General features: G+C 39.1%; 1 protein-coding gene across 1 annotated transcript in view; it reads right to left on the bottom strand.

Annotated features, from left to right (window-relative positions):
- The window catches only part of APBA1 (amyloid beta precursor protein binding family A member 1), a 36,111-nt gene extending 15,554 nt beyond the window's left edge, over positions 1–20,557 (bottom strand). Inside the window, exons 1-4 of the mRNA XM_009816784.2 lie at positions 19,406–20,557; positions 8,454–8,555; positions 4,989–5,028; positions 1,861–2,006 (exon numbers count right to left, since the gene is read on the bottom strand). Of these exons, the coding sequence (XP_009815086.2) occupies positions 1,861–2,006; positions 4,989–5,028; positions 8,454–8,555; positions 19,406–20,557 (1,440 nt within the window). The remainder of the gene's footprint in view (positions 1–1,860; positions 2,007–4,988; positions 5,029–8,453; positions 8,556–19,405) is intronic.
- Positions 20,558–22,528: the final 1,971 nt, after the last annotated feature.

The raw sequence follows: 22,528 nt of genomic DNA, 5'->3' as shown, positions 1-22,528 counted from the left end.
TGATTCAGATGGATGAAAAAATTATGGGTTTTATGAGTAAAATGAGCTAAACAGATTTCTTCTGTTTTGAGGCATGGCAGTGCTGAGGCATAACGGAATCCTCAGAAACAACTTTATTTTGTTAATGAATTGCTAAGAAATACATTTAGTATCAGAGAAAGATTCTACACTCCTATACCTCATAGGCCCACTCTGAATCAATTCTGTTCCAGTTTTCTCTAACACATCCCTTCAATCTTTGTCTATTGTGTACTCCCATGCAAGCTTTACCTCCTAGGTGCAAACTTCCTGCCCAGTCCCAGGCTCAAGTTCAACTCCTGATAGCAATTTCCTATGACAGCTGATGTTAATCTTTCCTTTCAACTTTTAGTGATGTGTCCATCCTAGATCCAGCCTCACCGAAGCCCTTATTTCTCTCCCTTCTCTATCTTACCTTTAGTTTCCTGTGCATTCAAATCAGATAACTTTTCTACCATGCAGCCAAGTGTCAGGAAAGAACACAGGGGGACTACTAAAGAGACAGGCACAGCCTTACTTGCACCCAGAGCAGGAAAGAAGCAGACTCTGTAAGGGGAAGTCTCCCCTGCAGCTTTGGGAAGAACCCACCAAGACCCGCCAGGGTTGAGAAGGCTGAGTGAAAAATATTTTTAAAAAATGTCACTGAATCCAGAGTCTCCAATGAACACAGATAAATCACTCTTTTTCAAAAGGCTCAGAGTTGCTTAAGTTTGTGGAAACGTCTACAGAGATAGCAGAAGATGACTTATCTGTAACAGGAAGGCTACAGCCCTGCCTCCTCTAAAATGCTAGTGTTACTGATTTTCAGATGCAAGGTTACAAGAACTTATGTATTTGAACATCAGCAAAATTACAACTTCTGGAAGTGTCTCAATGCTTCCAGTTGGAGCTTCCCTGTGAAAGTTTCATACACAGACCAAACTGAACACCGGGCATGGAAAACATTGGAAGGAACAGTAACAGTAGAAGCATCAGCCGACCTTAATAGACAGTGCTATCGGCCTTGCTGATAACATGCTGTCTCTCTTCCTCTCTCTTTTATACAATTGCACACAGAGTCTGTTCTGGAATCCAAAATAAATGATACAAAAGAAGAACACACAAATATTAAACTAAGGAAAACTTTCAGATAAGATTGTGTTGGTTAACTGAATTAGCACAGGAGAAGCTGTGTGCCTACCACTCAGACATGTATAGGTAGCAGGAATATTGTAGAATCCTCTACAACCCTGCAATACTTCATCCACACACCTTATAATACGGCCATGCCCATTGCTCGTTGTGGGCCGTAGAGAAATTGGTGGGCATTTCTGTTTTCCAAACAAACAAAGCAAACATACCAGATTCCAGGAAAAAATTTTTTTCCATACATCTCTGTACTGTCACAGGCTTTTCTTATCTTTTTAAATCAGCTCATAGCTGTTATGGGGTGGAGAAACTAGTATCCCCAGGAGGGTCAAAAATAACCGCAGACATTACCACAGTACTAGTTCCATCAAGTGCCAAGCCAGAAGCAGCTGCAGTACTTACTAGCTATATCCTAAACCTGTTTTCCCTCAACACCCAGGTAATATATAACTTAGACCACCACTCACTTCAGATTCTGGCTTAGAGTACACGGCACAAATATTACTATAGGAAATTAAAATGATGTGGTAACTTTTCCTTATCAGTCTTGTTTCAAAAGCAGCATTAAACATGTGATTTATTTTGCAGAAAGAAAGATGAGGCACCTTCTGAAACCACAGATAACCCCACATGAAAAAACTACTGCATGAGTAGGAAGTTCGTATCCACAACCTTAAGGCATCTGTATGAGAAGCAGCAGGAATTATTCCTCACCTTGATCCTGCTGACAGCTTCCTGAGCTTGCATCATTCTCACATTCTTGGAGGGAGTTTTATCAGAAAGGAGTTGAGTCGAGCCAAGGTAATTGGCAGCAAAAATTATTCCATCGATTAAGTCTTCAGGATCGCAAGGTCCAGGAACTGTAACACAGGAAAGCAATCACTGAAGAAAATCAAGCCAAGCCATGGCAAAACAGCAGCACCCTGACAACTTGAGCTTGCACCTGATGGCTGCAAATCCTCCTCTGAAATGCTTCAGTTTAGCACGATGATATGGTAACCAGTACTTTCAAAGGTACAAACCACCAAGCAAATGCTCTCAACGTCTCTCCAGCAAAAGCTGTAATTGTTTATCCAGCCTGTCTCTCACAATAGCTCATTCTTTTGTGAGCAGGGATCACCCTGCAGCAAAATAATCTCTGAGAGTTTTCACTGTTATAAAGGGACAGACACATGTACTCAGCTCGCCCCTCACCCACCAAAACCAGCCTTGCAATTCCAAGACCAACAGTCACAAACGAAAGAGGAAGGGTGCAATTCAGCAGCAGCCATCAGCCACTTCCTCACTTGTGTGTAGTGCAACAGGCAGAGGAACCTCCCTGGGAATGCTTTACAGGCACAACATGTCTTTCCTTACCAAGAAGACACACTGCCCAATTCAGCAAAGTACTGTTATGCCACAGACCTTTAAAAATCATTCTTAGTCTCAATGAGGATATTAAGGGGAAGTATGGGCTCTCCTGATGGCAAAATAACTCTCCTAGTCCCACAGATTCTTAATGATCTGACTCCCATCATCTTCTGAGGAAAGTTAGATTGCTTACAAAGGAGCATTTATGATCTGTAAGTGTTTCGGGTTTTGGCAATTGTATCTTAAAAATGTATATGTAAAAATGTTCTATTTTACCACCTTGCTACATGTCAAAATTGTCATGATCCAAAAGGGAGGCTGGTTAACCTAAGAAGTTTCTTGTTTTCTTACAAGTAAGGAAAAACAATTGATGTTCAAGACAAGTGAAAATGCAAATCATCTTACAGCATGCTAGTGGTAAAAGTGTCCACATTTTATCACAAAAATACTAAACTGTTTTTAGGTTTGCCTTTTTTTCCTCTAAGAACAAAGCAAACCCCCTACAATATCAGAATGGAGTTTTTGTTAGTTCAAAGGGTATCTTGAGATACAGGGTGATGGGGCTTAAAGTTCAACATTAATCAGAATGCGAATTTTGTTCTAGTTACAACAGAAGAGATTAACAACCACTCAGAATGAGCATGGGTAACTTTGGCCCTAAAGAAATGCAAATCATTATTAAGATTAAAATAGCAGAAGAAAGAGCTGGAGATAAGTATCACACTGCAACTATACACACAGACAGAAGTAGATGTACAAATCTTATGAGCAAGTTTGACTCCATTATGGTTCCCTTAAATATGAAAATTTATGACGAGTAGTTTTAAGATGCTTATCTCCAGTGTGCAGCATTTGTTCTGATACTATGTATCTGGAAAACACTCAAAATGAACAAGTCACTTTGAAGTACATGACCCAAAGAAATGGGATTTTTTCTTTAAGCAAATTAAGGCATCTGGAAGTACTACATATTTGCACACTCTTCCAGTCCTGAAATCATACAGCATTTTAAGTGTTACTATTTGTTACTTTACATGTCAAGGCCTTTTCACCTCTTCCACCACTTCACTGTAAAGGGTAAGAAACCCTTTATAGTACAATTTCTGATCAAAACACAAAACCCCATAAATATAGACTGACAAAGGTGTAGATAAGGCTCCCAGAAGGAAGGATATTAAAACCTAAAAAGGTATGTATGTGCTCTATTTTCATCAGAGGTGAACACACAGACAGTACTGCTTTTTATAAGACACCCTCCATTTATTACCTCTGACAATGAAATTATTATCTGAACAAAAGTGTAGCATAGGTACTAAGAAGTTTTCTTGGACTGCTAGTGCATAAAAACGGAAAATTTGTTTTTCTAAGGGATTTTGCACTGGACTAAGATCTAAGAAAATTTTAGTTTACAATTATTTTTTTTTAAGGAGGGGAGGATAATTTAAGATAGCCCTTGATAGACAGGGCTACCACTAGGACATGAATTTCAATTCTAAGAGAGATCTTTCATGGCTGCAAAATTCCAAAGCTCAGCTAGTTTCAAAACAATATATGGAATTTACTTTAGTTGACATTCTGGCCACAGACTTCAAAATATGCAGCTCATACAGTGAAGACTAAACCAATGATCAATTTTTAGTCTAAAGAGAATTATCACATAATCATTTAAACACAGCACACTGTAAAGCAATCCAAGGAGTTCCAAAATAGTCCAAATGATGTATCACATCAACTGTATTTCTGGTATTTCATCAAGCATATGGAACAACTGCTGTCAGGAGAAAAAAAAAACAAATGAAACTTTGAATTTTCTGCTTCTGTCATGCTCTCATAACGAAGTAACCGAGTTTTACAGCATGCAGTCTTCCTGTGTACAGAGGATGCAGACTCATACAAAAGGTAACAGCAGTTCAAGTAGCAGATAACTTGCTTTTTCACATTGTTCTGAAAAAAGTCAGCACTAGTACAAGCACAACTTTAAGACAGGAAGTACTATGTAATTAGAGGACAAGTAGCTGTAAAGCAGTGCAGATTTCCTCTGGCTGGCCTGCCAATTAATGCGATTAATTCAATTCTGCTAATCAACCCAACTAAGATTGGGTTGAGCCTGCCAATTGAAATCAGTGCTGGAGAGAGCACGACACTCTTCTTGCCTAACCTATTTTCCTTGTCCACACACATTCACATGTGTTGTGTAAATACCATAAAAAAATCAATAGTGTTTTAAGTGATACTGATAAAAACCCAGCAGAACTGAGACAGAAGCTATGAATGAAACACTAAAAAAGTAAAAGCTCCATGTTTCTGAACTTCTCAAAAAGAGCGTAGTAGGCTTTAGCTCAGGTACCGGACTGGACACAGTTTAATCTAAATCAGTATACCCAATCCTAGCAGCTTTTCTATTCAGCAAATACAAATAAAATTTTATACATTATAAATATTGGAGGTTTTTGGATATGAAAAAACATTTAGAAATTGTAGAACTATCTTACCTTCAACATAGGTTGGAAATGAAGCCAAGCTTTTTCTGGACTGTAATTAAGACAAAAAGGATTTCAAACAGAACACAGCATGCACAAATATGCATTAAAAAATTTCTCCACGCAAAAAAAAAAAGTAAATCAGTCATAGTTATTAGCAAAGGAAGATCACCATTTTTTAAGATTTACTATTATAGTTAGTATTTTCAAACTTTAAGTACCTACTAGAGTTAAATTCAATGTATTCCATTTGTGTCTTTATCTATCAGGCAACATGCGAGGCCCAGTTTTCAGTCGCTTGTTGGTGTTCGAAGTATATTAACTGTCTACCAATAGCCACTCTACTTTTGTTAACCAAGGAGTATGCAGGAAAATACATCATATCTCACAGACGCTGAATCTTCCAAACACAAATAAATACATGCAGGAAAATATAAAATTACACTATACTGTTATTATTCATGACTGAGACCATCAGCCCAGTCAGTTATTCATTAACAAAATTCTGTTATTCATTAACCAAATTCTGTTATTCATTAGGACTGTTCTTAGATGTATCCAAAAAGCTTTCTAAATTTTAACAGGTTAGGTAGGAACCTGTATTCTGTGGGGTAACTGAATTCACTAACACTTCATCACCAACTATGTTTACACTGTATCAAGCACAAAAACATATCTGGTAGCTTCAATTTCGTAAAAGGTGAACAAATAAAAAAGTCCTGACTTGCATATATAAATACACAGTCTAAAGTAAGACCTTACTTCCAACTGCAATTTTATGTGAAAGACTCCGTGGCTAACACTTCAAACACTTGAAAGCTAGAACTTTCAGTGAGTAAGACTCACCATTTTGTTATAATCAAAACCACAAAACACATAGGAAAATTTATCAAAGAAAATTCTGTGTGGCAATACATAGATGGTAATAGGTATATTGAAATACCTGCTGCTATTATTATGTGTGTTGCAGATAAGAATTTTGGATACTCCAAGGATTACAAAACTTTAATGAGTCTACAACTGATTGTATTAGCAGTAACTCCTCCAATGACTGCTTAATAGTTTTATTAAAAGGAATTCTATATACGACCTGAATAATGCATAATATCTTAGAAAATTTCCAGTATATTTCCAGACAATATCCACTGAAATATAAGCCAAATTATTTTCCTTTATGACAGGCAACTTACTAGGTTCTGTGTGTTAGTGGATAAACCAGGTAAACTAGGAAGGTCACAGTTACGTGACTGGTTGAGTGACTAACCCCAGGGAGTGTTTTCCACTGTAACAAATAGAAAATGGATGTAACAAGTAGTATTTTTCAACCAATGATGCTCATCTTGCTATAAAATAAAACAACTCGTGAAGTAAAAACAAAAGGTGTGTGACACAGACTGCAGAGCTTGCGCAGCCTTTAAGTACTTGCTGTTCCTTATGAAAATTACAAAGCTGTACTGCAAAACCAAGAAAGCTCTACATCAGGGATTGTACTACCATAAATAAAGATGTCAATAAACAACAGCCTCCTGCTGCCAAGCATTTAAGCTGCTGTGAGGACAGTGACATGCCTTTTCAGATCTGTGGCTCTTTCATCTCTTCAGATGAACGTCTTTGATGGACCACCTACCTATACAGACTTCAACAATTGTTTGTAATTGCTGCCGGTGTAGGGCTAAGAGGGAGATTCAACCACTGGACTCTGACAGGCCTAGAGGACAAATCCCTTACACACCAGAGACAGCTCATGCATATAAATGCCCTTTCCAAAGTACTTTTATTTTTTTTAAACAGAGCACGCAAAGTCTGTAATTACAGATTTGGCAAGTATTCAGCAACCTGACCAGCTGATGCAACTTCTTCTCAGGAAACAGTGGTGTAAACTGTCATCATATATACTTTTATTGCAAAAACTCACACACAAAATGAAGTTTTTTTGTTCATTACCCAGGTTAAAAGACATTCTACTAAGACCGGAGGAATAGCAAAGTAACAGGTAAAGTTACCAATAGGAGGAAACCTACACCTTTTAATTTTACATATCCATGAATAATGAAACATCAAGGTCATTAATGTTTCATTACTCTTGTTAATCTTGTTGCCACCTAGTATTACAAAATTTGTATTTTAAAAAACCGTTTTACTAAGACCTGAAAGTCATTCCCAAAAACTATGAGGCTGCTTTATCACTGTTGTTCTTGCATTGGAAGTACTAAAGCAGGCATTATTGCTCATCTGCAGGAAACAAACAGCCTGATACATCCTATTGTGAAACCTGGTTTACCACCTCTGACACTATGTGTCAGCACATGCTAAAAGCTGAAACGAGTAGCGTCTGATTTGTTTTCTTTCTTTGGGTAAGTTTATTGATATCTGAAAACTGCTAAAAAGTGACAAAATCTGTACTGAAGAAAGCCAAAGGCTTCAACAAGCTAACAACGTAGCAGATGAAAATTTAATGGCACAGTCTATTGTTGAAGGCTTTTAGCACATGAGAAATTATGAGTTTCTTAAGCCTTTTGAAACCTTTCATTATTTTCTAAATGCAAATACAGAGTGGCACAAATACATACATGTTACAAGTTTTTTTATGCCTTGATAACCACAAAAGAAAAAAAGAATGGATTACTAATTAGAGTTTCAATTTTATTCAGTATTTCCAGTTATAACAGATAATTTTTTTTCATTGTGGAAGATAATGCATGCATTGCTATCAGTAACAACATGATATCTTGTTAGACTACAGTTTCTAGATTTTTGTGAAGTTTAAAAAAAAAAAGCAAATAAACCAAATATTTGCAGATTTTTCTGTTTACAGAGCCAGCCATTCTATATTAATCCAAATACTTTTTATGTCAAATTATTTTTCTTTTCACACTGCAAGAAGTTCTACTCACACTTTTCATTTTGTTTTGGTGGAACTACTGCAGCGTAAAAAGCTGGCAGGTAAGGGGAGGGAAAAAAAAAAGAAAGAAAGTATCTAGCTTTATCCTGAGGAGCCTGGAGTCGGGAACTGAATTCTGACTGTAAATCACTGGCAGGTCAGTTTCTACAATGACAAAATATTAAGCAGCAAGAATTACTACCTAATTAATTTTACTTAAGCAAGCTTATTAATCTGCCTGAGAAACATTCTTCGCGGAAAGACATTCTGCATGGAAAAAAGAAAAGGGCTTCTTCCTTTTGCCTCTAATACAGAGGTGATGTTGACTGTTTGGTAAATCAATACCTCCCAGCCTATTAAAAAAATTTAGTGGCACCTGAACACAGAGAAATGCCATGATAAACAGTCTTAAGTATGTTAGAAATTCAGTCAGACAGCCAGGCAAGCATAAGGGAAAGGAGCTACAAATCAGCTTTTCAAGTTTGTTGCAATTTTGGAAGAAGAGAAGGGATTGCACAGGTACAAGGGGGCAAGGAAAATTAAAAAGCATGAGCAGCATGAACAAGACTGTGGCTTTTAAAAAGATTTCACTCTACCTCTTTATTAGTGGAGGCCTCTGCTGTACTGCAGACATCCTGCTGATGTTGACTACTTGACGATTCAGCACCCCGAGGTGAAGAAGAATCTGGAGATGGAGACTAGACATGGCAAGAAAATTAAATAATTATCTGAGTGACAAATGTAGAAATTTTTGTTTCATATTTTCCTCTAACTTGGCAATGGAAATAAGAGACGAGACGGGAAAAAAAAAAAAGACAAACACTTTTAAAATGTTGTAACCCTTGCTTTTTATCATCATGATCACATATCAGTATCTCAGTGGACTTACTCTGAACAGCTAAATCTTTTTAAAAACACCTGTTCTTATTTGTCAGCAATGTATGAAATTAAGCAGTTGGAAAACAAAAAGCTGTACTCAGTGGCAAGCAACATTCAGCCAAGAAGTGTGTCACAAAACTTTTTTTGTAAGGTGAATAGAGGATCGTCTGATATTGGTACTAGGCCAACTACTTACATTTACTGTCAGAATTCAACTAAGCTGCAGTTACAGGACTTCCAGCTGCACAAGTACATGCCTATTGCATGCAGGTTAGTGACTGTGAGCTTACTGAAGGCTGCAGGCAATGCAGACCAATGTCCTAAACTCTGACATTCTAGGAAAGAAAAGATAAAGTCACTAACAAGTAACCTGCGATGGGAGACAGGTGAATTGACCATGACCAGAACACAGGGATTCAGCTAAATATTACGTAGTTGCTAAATTGGGGAGAGTGAAAGACTGCAATTTCCCCATAAGCACACATGCTCTCAGGTATAATTAACCTGAAGTGCTAAACTAATCTAATCTGAGCAGAGGTAGGCTGCAGTTGTAATCCATAAAAGTTATTCCATCATCTTAGAAAACAACTTTTAGAAACTGTACAGAGTAATACTAATGTATTCAAGACTTACGAATATATTCAAGGACTACTCAATACCAGTGTAATCAAAGGCTATGATTCCTCATCCTAGATACAGCACAAACTTGGAAAATATTTCACAGTTTGTGCTATGATCTTAGTATTATACATGATCTCTAGATCAGATTTCCTCATATTTCTCCCTTCCCTTCTCCATAAGTGGAGAAACTGCCTTTCCAATCTTGTCCTAGTCATTAATGATCATCAAGAATATCACAGCAGAAAAACAAAGGGAACAAAGCATAGAACAGTAGTATCATGACATACGTAGATCTATGTGATCTGTCAGCAAGTATCTTGGTAAAGGGAAAGAATGCTTTGTGAAAGGATATTCTAATCATTGTCAATTCCTAATGAATGCTGATGACACTAAAAAGCGGTAGCGAGGTATCTGAAGTCCAGAGTGGGGGGGACTGGTATGAGGGTAAGAACCCAGAGGGTGGAATTAATGAAGGTGTCCAAAATGAACGAGTGTACAAAGCTTCAACACAGCAGGCATTTTTAAAAGGCAGATCTTAAGGAGATGCCTGCAAAACATATCAGTGTGCATGCCAAAACGTGAATCCTCAAAGGAAGGCGTAGCACCTAGCTGTGTAAGCTGGGTGTTCAGCCCAGCAGCCCTGGCATTCCACACTCTCCTTTGACATAGGGAGTTTGGCCCTAGCTTTGCCCACTCAACAGTTCGTCAGTGATGGCAAAACAGTCAAATACTACTCTTCTGGTTTCATAAACAATTGCATGACATGGCTTTTCTCTAAGCTGATGAGTGACACCAGAGAAGGGCTACGCTTCCAGTGCTCTGAGCTGGCAGCAGCTCCAGTCTGGGAGTGCCCTCCTGCTATGCCTCCACTCCTGCTGAAACATTGAGTCCTATGAAATAGTGTGCAAAAAAGATCTAAGTTTTGCAAGCTTAGCTTCACAGATATGGAACAAACCAAGACAATAAAATTTCCTTCTCCTCCTCCTTCTCTTTACCCTCACTCCTTTAAAAGGTCTATCTTGGCTAATTACTAAATATTAGAACTACAGTTAACTAATAAAAGCTTCCAAAGACTTAAGAAGCAATTCCTTTTACAGATATCTCCTGGGTAAAAGAGCAGTCCCTGCATCTCCCTATATTTTGAATTACAACTGCAGGGCAAAAAGGAGATGCAGCTGTGAAACGGTCCCTGATCAGATGCAGCTGTGAAACAGTCCTTAGAACACTGGCATGTGCTTGTGCCGTCAGACTGAAGGATTCCTCATTACACTGCTGGCATTCATGCAGGGGCTGTGGGAGAGATGCAGGCTCCCCTGACTTACTGTGTAATTACCGGAGTTACAGTGCCACAATGACTCAACTTCACAAATGGCAACTCCTATTTACTTAAGGAAGCATCCTCATAGTGCTCATATTCCCAATAGTTAGTATTTCTGTATTAGGATTAAATATAAAAGGTGCACAATACTGTCAACCTAATAATGGCATCAAGATCTTGTAGGATTGACCTTTAAATAGTAAACAAAGAATCAAAGTAAAGCATATGATATTTTAGCATCAAATGTTTCCACAAAAAAAAAAAAAAAAAATCATTAAAATGCCTTCAAGTGCTCATATTCACATGCTAAAGTGAGAACAATAAATTATTTCATTTAAATCAGTTGGTTGCTGACATTAAGAAATTTTGCACCATTTAAAATGTATAAACAGTTACTCCAGCAGCACTACAAATACCTTTACTCAGCTATTTTCATCTGTAAAGTATCAGAATTAAGCAACCATCAAAATGATCACACAGCTTTCCATGTGCTCTGTTTGAATGTCTGCTCAAATTTTTCTGGGGGAAAAAACCCCAAAACCAAAACTACCAAACCCAAATATCAAACATCCTGTAAAGTTTGCTACATGACATGACATGACAGCTGTCCCGAGAAACATTTGTACAAAAAAGTTCAGTCTTTGAAGACTAAACACTCAGTTCTCTTCTGCATCAAAATGCATTTTTAGAAGTACCATATACAATGGACAAGGAAAGAATGCAGTCACAGTAACAACAAGAAATATTTTGATACATCAGAGCAGATAGACAACTTGCATAGCTGCTCAAAACACTACAACTGAAGTCTAAAACAGATAGTGACTGCTTCGTTGTCTGTTAACAAAACAAGTTTCATAAGCCTAAAAAAAATTCTGTCAGAACAAATACAGTTAAGTTCATGTGAAGCATGCTGTTATTTCTTAAGAGAGGTCCATCAATGGAGTTACAAAGTGTTCTCTTAAATGCAGCAACAAACAAGTACTAGTTACCCCATTTCTCCTCTTGAAAATCTACTTACATTTTTCTTACGATACTCAACCTGGTACATCCAAAAATTCTCCATCTCAATTTTGGCGTTGTTTGACTCTAACTAACATGCAACCCACTCCACCTGAGAAACCTTCCTTCCAATCCTGCAAAGGGATTTAGTAACACAACTTGTAACAGGAGAGGATTGCGTTGCATCATGTTGCATCTAATCTATCCAGGTCAACCCAGCTGGCTACTGAATAGCTCAGGAGGAGAAACATAACTGATACTGAAACATCTTCAGATACAACCACCTGCCCTGGCTTTACAAAAGCAGTGTCGTTTTACCTGTTTTTAGCAGCAGCTTATCTGAAAAGAGTATAACCTAGTGGGTCACATCATCACATACAAGGCTGGGACAGAGGGGACGCAATCAACAAATACTTCAGCAAAATACCATTACTCTATATGACACTACTGTCCACCTACAGGCTTCTTGGCAGAGGAATGGCAAATGTAGTCTTCTTGTACAATACTTCAGAGAAGACAAATGGATAAAGCAAGGCCTTTAAATTTATTTGATTTCAGTGATAAAAAGCCTTCTGAGAAGTACCCATACACATTAGGCAAAGGTCAAAGCATTAGGAAATACTCAGGCCCAACATGCAAGTACAGTCAGATGCATAATTTCACAAGCACCACCCAGTACAACACAACGATGGCAGTAAATCTCTTAGGTTTTAGCACAGCTATGTTGTGGCAGAGTATCTACTGTGATTTGAACAGCTGAAATTCTACTCACTAAAACGTAGACGGAGACCATCAACATATGTTCATAGCTTTTAGATGGCATAAAGTACCCATAAGGAATGGAGCCAAAAGCTAAATTCCCTTACAATATAACTAATCATTATTATTGGTTGTCTTTGTTTAAATTTGCTTTAACTATAGTGTTAAAAATGGAGGGTTTGAAAAAATAAAACCAACTCAGAACTACATATGCATGCATACTGTGGCACAATCAATGCAATTTAATTTATAACTGTGACATAAGGATGAAACTTAAGTTTGTACTGTAGTTGTTGTGTAATTGTAGTTGGGGTGTAACTGCCTCTGCACATACCCAGTGCACTTACCCATCAGTTTGCTGGGTGATCCTGCCAGTTTGTGCACAGATGGTACAACAAGTTGACTTGAGACAAAGTAAGTGACTGCACTGCTCACTTCAGAACAAAGCATTCAACTAATTGCTCTAGGACCTCTCCATACAGGAATTGCAGGCAGCCTCAAAGATTCCTCCAGCACGCTCCCCACATGCATATGGCAAGTGAGAGGCACAATTCATCACTTCAGGGTGCTAACTACCATCCTGGGTAGGGACTCTGGCTGACCCAACAGCTCCCCCGTGCAGTTTCTGCTGCAAAAATGACCAAACAGTACATGGATAAGATACTTGCTGGTAGTCAACAGAAACTATTCCTGCAGATGCAGATAAGCTCATGTATGACAGTCTTATGTATACAGTTAACATAGGAGGTGTTTTGTATGTAGCTTAAGGTAAACTATAGCAATGGATCACACATGCTAGTGTGGTCATGTAGGAACACAGACCAGCTGTACATAAGACCTGAGAACAAACGCAGTTTGGGGAGTCTTAGTTTGGGGAATCTCCCCTGATCCAGCTGATGATGCCCTGCAAGGATGGAGCCTCCTGCTGCTTGCGACCATCTGGACAATGATTGACAATCCCACTTGAGAGATCTGACTGTCCACACATGTTACACTATGCAAAAGCTCTCAATAAACCAGCTTTTTTAAAACAAACACGCTGTACATGAGTGTCTGCAGAACACCACTGAGTTGTAATTCTTCAGTAAAATTCATTGAAGTTACAGAAATAGATTTTGACCTAAGCAATAACTGTGTACCTCTGTCAAAGTCTTTGAAGAAAGACCCCCACCTGTTACTATTATATTACTAGGTCTCAAATATAAACCAAAAATATACCGAAGAATACATAGAGGTTTAGATCTGACACAGAAAAGTCCCAGTGAGCAAACAATAAATGTAACTGAGCCTGTTAGGGCAAGACGGCCCTTTATTTTGTCCATTTCAGAGAGTCTCTTTGGCCACGAGTCAGTAGCAGTAACCATGTAGCACCACAGTCCCACTTTGTGAGCTGGTAACTTCTCTTTGAACAAAATCTTAGGCTGTACGGACTCTGACTGCCTGTCAGATCACACACACATGCTATGCAGGTAGGGTCTGTCCAGCAGCACGCACGCTGGATGAAAGGCTGCCAGTGTAGCAGGGCTCATGGAGTCTGGTTCAGTGCTGGCTGTTTCTCCCTTACAAGTATGGACCTCCTTAGCTGTACTTTCACTTGAACTTGTAGTTCAAATGCAGCTTTGTGTGTCAGTCTGAAAAAATCAGTGTGGATCCCTCCTGTGTTTTCAAAAGACTTTAACGGTAACAAGCGCTGTTCTAGTTTTCAACAGCACAGAAAAATCACTTAAAATTGCTTTTATCTTTCAATAATTAACAAAGGTAATAAAACAAAAAAAGTATTCAAGGGGTTATGTATCCAGTGCTCACTGTAATTTAAAAGCCTGTAACTCACCTGGAGAGTGTTTGTCTTCAAGCAGATTAATTGATAAATTTAAGCTTTCTTCTGTGTGATTGATGAATCAGCATAAAGCTTTCTGCCCTGGATATTAAAACACTTTTTGTTTGGTTTTTTTTTAAAAATGATTTTTCATTTGGGGCTTTTGGGGTGGGTTTTTTCTGTATAATTTTAAGACTGTGGTCTCACATAGGTGATGGAAAGATGACCTGTACTTTGTGTGCTCAACCAACAGTATTAAAAGGTCTGCTCAGAAAAAGAAAACAATATCCTGTCAATATAAACTCATCTTTATTTAATTTCTTTTCTTTCTCTTTTTTCCCCCCTTAGTTCATCTATTACTGAAACATGCTTAATTATTTAAAACAGACTTCTCTATTGCCTTGTTAATAATACATTACTCTTGCTGTGGAAAAAGTGAAGCAAATCCACCTCCATGAAAACACTTCACTTCTGGAGTTATCAGAACTGAGAAAACCCTGCAACTGAGAACTCAAAGGTTGAAATAAAATACATGTAACCAAAAAGAACAGAGAAGCAAAACCACGCAACGCAGTTCTGTTCTACCCAAAAGGCTTATCTTCAGCTCTGAATTTCTACTTCACAAACCCAAACCACCCATGTACGTGGTTTTACTTTATATTAGGGTTTATTCTAACATTGCGCCATCTCAAGTGTCTGCAGAGGAACAGAGACTTGTGAATACCGATGAGAGGGCTTTGCAAAATCAATGTCTTGGCACGCAGCAACAAACCGTGCCCTGAAGGTCAACAAAACTTGCCTTTCACATCTACAGTCCCAAGGATAACTGAATGGACCTCAGAAAAACGTCATGGTATTTAATTCTGAAATGGAGAATTTCTCCCTCCAGACCACTGTTTTCTCCTGATTATGGCAGAAGTGAAGCAGGCAGCCTGCTTCTCTTCCCTGGACATGAGAGGACAGAAATACTTTCTAAATCCCAGCCAAAAAAACCCTACTTCAGCTTTTGTGCCTTCCAGTGCTTTTCTCAGCGGGTCTCTGTACTTCCACAACTAAGCAAGCCACTATTCTCAAAGCTCTATGACATTTTAAAGGTGCTTTTTTAAACCTTCCGTACAGTGTTTACACCAGAATGTTTAATTGTATTCTGAGATATCTACTACACAAAACTATTCCCTTTTCCACTTGAACATGTGTTCATCCTTAAGTCCAGATCCAGGCACTGCAGATGTCTTCTATTTAGACCTTTAAACACCATTCCTTCTGTGCTTGGCTAGGCACATTCACAGCAGGTTTCTGATGGAGAATCTGACAGAGAAGAATGATGGGCAAGAGCTACCTAAATGGATATGTGCCTTCCCTTCCAGTGAAGGAACTGTGTGCATCTAGAACACCTGTTCCTAAAGGGTATACCTCTCCACCACTCTCAGGTATGTGCGTACCATAAGCTCCATGCTGGTCTCCAGCTATGAACATCGTTCAGTACTATGTGAACAGATTCTCTCCTGTTTCACGTTCAGAAAACACAGTCTAACTGCAGATCCAGCCTTTTCCGTCATGGTTTCCTGGTGTCACATTTCTTGCAGCTGTGCAGCTCTAACTGCTATTGTATTTGAAAAAGATATCCTCACAAGGCCATATCCAAGTGATGGTCTGCTTCGGTTTAAAAAGTTTTCTGATAAACAGATTTTGGAAATATATGTCAATTGATCATCTCTCATATGAGTGGCAAACTTAAAAAAAAAAAAATCTTACTGCATTTATTCAAAGGAGACTGAGAGAATTTTTCAGCTTTTATCAAATATACAACACCTTCCCCACAAACTAGATGTCTAGAGCAGCTCTTACTCGAGTGAAAGTATGCATCACCAAACCAGGGTGCACAAGGCATACGACAGCAAATACTCTCCATTGTTAAACATTAAGCAGGTACTTCAGTACACTATTTATTTATTCACAGAATTCTGCTACCTGCGTCCTACATCACAGGACTACCAGACTTTATTACAGTGGAATTGTCAATGGGCTGTGTACAATTTTCTCTTTTCATATACCTACCAAAAATTTCTTTTGAGAAGAAATGCACAGGAATGACTGAAATTCCAGGTAGATTAAACAGTGAATAAACCTGGAAACAGGGTATCTTAAAAACAAACAGGTACGGTGATCCATAGCTTTCTTACCATCACAGTCTTTGCATGTCTTTCCTAACATTCCCAAACTATACCCAGCTGCAGGCTAGCTGAACACTTCTGGATTGTTAGTTCTCAAAATAGTCTCTGGACATTTCCAACTGGTATTCTACCAAACATTCTGCTGTGAATGTATCATCCAAGTGCTCTGGGAGTTATTGAGGAGTAACAGTCGCTTTCTCATGAAAAAAGGCAAAAAAGGTCGTTGTATTTAATGAGTCTTAACTGCAAATCGCTCTTCTGACTCCCTGCTTTCATTGCTCTCTTGTGGAGAGCTCCTCAATAAATAAGTAACTGTTATTTGGATCTAATAACTGGTCTTACCGGTTTCAATATCATATGATTAACAACACAAAATGATTACAAATATTTTCAAGTAAGTTCTATCTCTAAAAGCAGAATGGTTTTCTTCAAAAACAATGTGGGGACAATTTTCAAAGCAGACCTGCAAAATAACCGAAGGTAGTAAAAGCACCCAATTTGCATCACTTATCTGCAGTAGGAAGAAAAGGGTGTCTGCCTGAAGGTAAAACACTCTTTTTCTGTAATTCCTTCTTATTTCAAGGCCAATGTTACAAATCAGACTGAATAACATGACTGGTATATACTGGTTACACTGAAAAGCTCCTGTCTGAGATCCTGTTTCTTTCTCAAGGGACACAGAAGAAAAATCTACATTTAGATGAATGGGCTTCAACTTTATTTTTATTGCAATTGATCACTCATGGTCACCTAGTCAACACAATCTCATTTGCCCAATTTATTGCTAAGCAATTCTAGGAAAGGTTTGTTAAAGAAAGCAGACTGCTCAGACTGTTCATGAGTTGGCATCTGAATCAAAGAATCCAGCAAAGCAAATACATACCTCATCTTCACTGACAAAGAAAATTCCTACCCAGTCCCAAGTCCCTTCTTCTACAACATGTATTCCACTCAATCTGCTACAGATCATTCCAAGAACACAGACTGTCTGCACACCTACAATCATCATTTATCTTTGCACTGAGCTATACTAACTGCCATTACACTGTTTTGATTATAGCCAGCACTGAAAATGCCAGTCAGGTTCTTACCTGACAGGCTATGAAAAATATTGAATGAGAAATTAACTTTTGGTGCAAAACGGAAACCCCTATGTACTTCAATACCTCATGTAAATACAGACAAACGGAAACACCTGTTTTGTTTACTATATGAAAATACCAGGCTGAGACCTACCAGCGTACCTTAGACGAGTTAAATTCTGCAAGGTGCAGCAAGATTTTGGAGAGCAGCTGGAGCACCTTCAGGAAGGACTCAGTGCTCTCAGGATCCCCAACCTAATGTCACAGAGACCGTCATGGTACAGGGTGTTACAATCAGACAATTGGGAAGCAGCAAGAAGTTCTTTGGTCCTCCCAAAGACAGCACTTAGAAACAAAAATGTACAGCAAAAGAGTAATGTGATCTATTTGAAAAAGGGGCGAGAAATAATTATAGCTTTTGGGAATTTTTAAAGAAGTTAAGTTAAAAATAATTGTTATCCCATACAGAATAACCTGGGAAGACTGTTTTAGCCCTCCACGTGACTGCTAATCAGCTCTGTAACAGACATAATTTTTAAAATATTTGTAGAAGTAATTTTTGCAGTATAGGTTTGTTTTTTTTTTAATTTCAGTGAAACTATGAAGAAATAAAAAACCCAACCCAAACATAATTATCACTGTGTGTTTCCAACAGTTTTCAAGGAAAAATAAAATCTGGAAGCTACATGTCTCAATCAGTGTGCATGTTTTTTCAGCAACTCAAACACTATGCTCCAAAAGTCTCTTCCCATTTGTAGAATACTAGCGTTTATCATCTTGAAAGCAGATTAAAAAAACCAGAAGCCTGTCATATATCTACATGGCATGTGATCTTTTTTCACCATCTGAATTCCCTTTGCAGAGGCTGAGGTGTTTTGGATAGTTCTGATGCGTTCCTAGAACGTTACAATAATTCAGTTTAAAACACCAAACAACACACAAAAAGTTCTATTTTTGGTGTTCTTCCAAAAAACCAAAGATCTCAAAAACAATCCACAGCAATAAAGAGGATGGAACAGATGTTTGCGGTGCAGTTATCCTTGAAGTAATAGCATGGGTCCATATGACAGACTATTTTGGCCAGTAAACTTAGCCTACCAGCTCTTTTTGTATCAGGCATAAATTTAATGCAGTTAACATGTTTTTATGAGTTTACTTATTAGAAATGCAGAAAACCCACAAAACTTCAAGTAAAGATTATCATACAGGCAGCAGGAACCACAAACTGGGAACTGATGCTGATCTAGTTAAGCCCCATGCCAAAAGTACAGTTTCAGAAATGCTGATGCTGTAAATCTGAATGATGGCCTTCGATACTTAGGCTGCTGGAGAGTGAATACAGTTGTACAGTGATAATGTAATACACTGAGGTTCATAACACATTTCTAGAGCCTTCAAGTGGACAAAAACCCTGCAACTTTTCTGGAATATGAATCTGATCTATGATACCATCATAAAGAATATTAAAATTTCTGATGGAGCTGTTAGGATTGTTACGTGCCAGAAAATGAAACTTAGAAACCTAGAATTAACAGAAGCACACAAGGATAAACAACAGAAGACAAAGTGTTCAGTAGCTATTCTAAAATATCCCATAGTAGTAAAAAAAGTACCAGAATTTCTTTCAGAAAAAAACAAGTAAAGAGCTTCATGTGACAAATTCTTGTATAGTGTAACTGGTGTCAGCAGTGCTTCATAAAGAAATGCACGTGCTTACCTCTTACATGCTCCCTAGAGTACAAATTTAAAACAGACAAAGCACTACATACTTTACTGAAGGATGAGTCACCACACAACAACAACAAAATGGACCCTCCTTCACTGCCATGTATGTCACAATTAAAGAAACATTAAATTAAAGACATACATAACCTGAGAGCTGAAAGCTTTGTATACTCACATCTCCATCTAGTGGCCTCTGGTCGTCAGAGTCCCTGGTTGGACTGATGTCTTGCCTCATCACCCAGATAGGCTCCTTAGGTTCATCAGGGGTGTAAGGAGAACGGATGGTCCTTGTCTTCACTTCCTCGATAGCCTCTTTAATATCCTTGATGGCCAGCGAAATTGCATCTCTTTTTTCCTTGCTGTACCTCTGTACAGGTTCTCCTGAGCCGGGCGTAACTCGAGAACCAGCTGGGAGCTGGCCATTACTTTCATGCCCACCACCGGCAAGAGCATGACCATGCTCCAAACTCTGCTCTGCCTCTGGCATGTCTTCAGCTGCCTTATCTAAGCTCTGGGAGCTCATGCTCTGCTTCACCTCTGCTACAATCTGATCAATGTCCTCCTCTTGTTCGTAACTATCCATTCTCGGGTAGGGTGCAAACTCTGCCTCCTTCTCGGGGCTGTCAGACTCTCCGTCAGACCGTTCATCATAATGGTGAAGGCGGGCACCAAGGGCCTCCTTGCGGTAATTGTCGGCTTCCTCCCTTTCCCGCTCATACTGCTGGATCCCCTCCCTAACATCGAGGTCTGGTGTATCCCCTATCTCTTCATAGACATGCTCCTGCAGTCCGTAGTCAGCGTAAGGCTCAGCATACTGTTCATCCTCTCCTCGGTGGAAGAGCCGATGTGTGTAGACATAACCCGAGTAGGCTGCATTCATGGCTTCCTCATGTTCAATGGAATGGAAATGTAAGTGATTGGGCAATGTTCGATTATGAATGGCCTCGCCGTGCTCAGCCTCGGCATTCTCCGTGTACTCCTCAGACTCAGGCCTGTACTGCACCGCGTATGCGCTCTCATCCTCATTTTCCTGAACTCTCTCTGTGTCGTAACTGTCCTCCACTGTGGCTATCACATCCCCCTCTGCAGTATCCGTGTGATTGTGGAAACCACTCTCAGTGCTGGCTGACCGAGCTAACATCCCTTCCTCCTCCTGCCCAGACAGGCCCCCTTGGCTGCTGTTTGTGTGCCTTGGGTAGCGAGTTGCATACCGCTGTTCCTCTTCCACCTCTGAGTGCTCCAGGTCAGCCTCCACGGACTCGTTCACTGCTCCATTTGCTGGCTCTTCACTTACCTCCCCCTCTGGCGGTCCAACCAAATGGTTCATGGCAAGTTCTGGTGGGTAGGTCACTTATTCTACTGACATTTTGTCTACCACAGCTGGAAAGAAATAAAAAAAAACCTCTGACGTTACTCTTGAAAAAAAGTGGAGTCAGCAAACAGAAGCAACAAAAGGTACCCTTCCTTCCCCAGCAGACAAACGTTTGTGACTTCATCAGCTCTGAAGTCAGACGACAGCCAGCACAACAGTATGACCTCCCATGTAAATGATCTCCAACAGCAGCAACCAACAATGATCCCCTTGGGGACTGCACCGCTCACTCCTATGGACACATCCATTGTGGAAGAACGATTTCCAAGCAACGCCTTGAAGATGCTTCTATGGGCTGCTGTGGCATTTCGATGACTTTGGCAGGCTCATGTTAGAAAAGCTAACTTTTGCCAGGGGCTCAACCGTGATAGAGATATGACAGAAGTAATCCACCTTCGCTCCACCACTCTCCCTACAGCTCACTAACTCAGTAGAAAGGAAGGACGCTGTAATGTAAATGACAGATTTAGTCCCATCACAGGAATCTGCAATTGCTCAGATACGTGACAGCTATGCATACTACACTTCTTCAGTACGGTATCTTCAGCTGAGCTAGTCACCCTATGCACATTTAAAAAACCATTAGAAATGAAAATGCACTCTCCGGGTACCTGAGGCACCTGTTCCTTCCCCCTAGAGAAGCACATGACAGCTAGATACAACATAGTTATCCTCGAGGAATGTATCTATAATCACTTAAGATGGCTTCTGCACCAAACATCTTTCCTAAAACATGGAGAAGACACTACTAATATTCATAACCACAACCACATTGAGACTAGAGAGGCATCTTAGCCTTACTGACTTAAAGTAAAAATCTCGAAAGATTATATAATTACTAGAGACGTCTGCCAATAATAGTAAATATGTAGGCCATAGAAACGGGAAAACTCCGTAAGAATATAGATTAGCTTCTACAAGCTTTATAAACAGGCCTACCTAGCTCAGGTGGTTTCATTTTTACGTAACAGCTTCAGCTATTTAGAACCTCGCCCTACGTTTTTAAAATATAGCATCATAAAAAGGACATCTTATGTCCTTTTAGGTCCCTAAGTCAAGCTACATACCCGTAAGTAAAATACAGCTTTAGCCTGTGACTTATTGGTAAGTAATAAAAGAAAAGGTACCTGTTGGAAGACTTCTACCTTGAAGGATCTATAAAAGCATGTGTCAATTACCAATTAAAAAAATTAACGTGAATGTAAAATAGAACTTGAACCAAATCTACCGAACTGAGGCAAGGAAGCTCAGGTGACACTTTGCTGACTAAATGAGCTCTGTGCAAAAGAGCGGTGGGAGTAACTTCCTGTGATGAGAAAGCAACAGTAATTTCAGTTGCCCTCTGTTAGAAAAGCTGACAGGCAGGCAAGGCTAAGTGGGAGCTACTTGCGCTGTATTTCTGTGGGAAATCTACTGGGTACAACTTCCAGCTCAGCGAACACTCCTTGCCTTTGTCACACCTAATGTTTTAGCCTTTAAAACTTAGGAGTCCTCAAAAAAAAAAAAAAAAAAGGAAACTAAACACACCTTGGCCCTTGTTCCAGACAGATCTTTTCATTTTCAGAAACAGCTCATGCACAGCTTTTGCAAATCTAGCATGCTGTGTTTAACCTCTAAGACTTGCCTTTCCCACCCTCATCACAAGGGCAAAAAACGTATAGTATATCATACAGAATATCAAAAATGCAGTTGTAAAATAATAGCTAATAAATCACATTAACTGAACATATAAAGACTTTCTACACAAACTAATCTTTTTTCAAAATAACTATGAAAAAACTCAGTTTGTTTTTTTCCAGCTCAAGAAGGTATGTTAGTAAGAAGCCTTCGGGGACAAGGTAAGGTCTTTTCCAGCTAAGACTTCCAAGGTATCAGGAAAGAATGGGCAGAATACAGATGTGTATTCAGGTGTGTGTGAGAACAAAC

The sequence above is a fragment of the Gavia stellata genome, chromosome Z, assembly GCF_030936135.1.
Source record: "Gavia stellata isolate bGavSte3 chromosome Z, bGavSte3.hap2, whole genome shotgun sequence".
NCBI lineage: Eukaryota > Metazoa > Chordata > Aves > Gaviiformes > Gaviidae > Gavia > Gavia stellata.
This window is presented reverse-complemented; position numbering and strand designations above follow the sequence as displayed.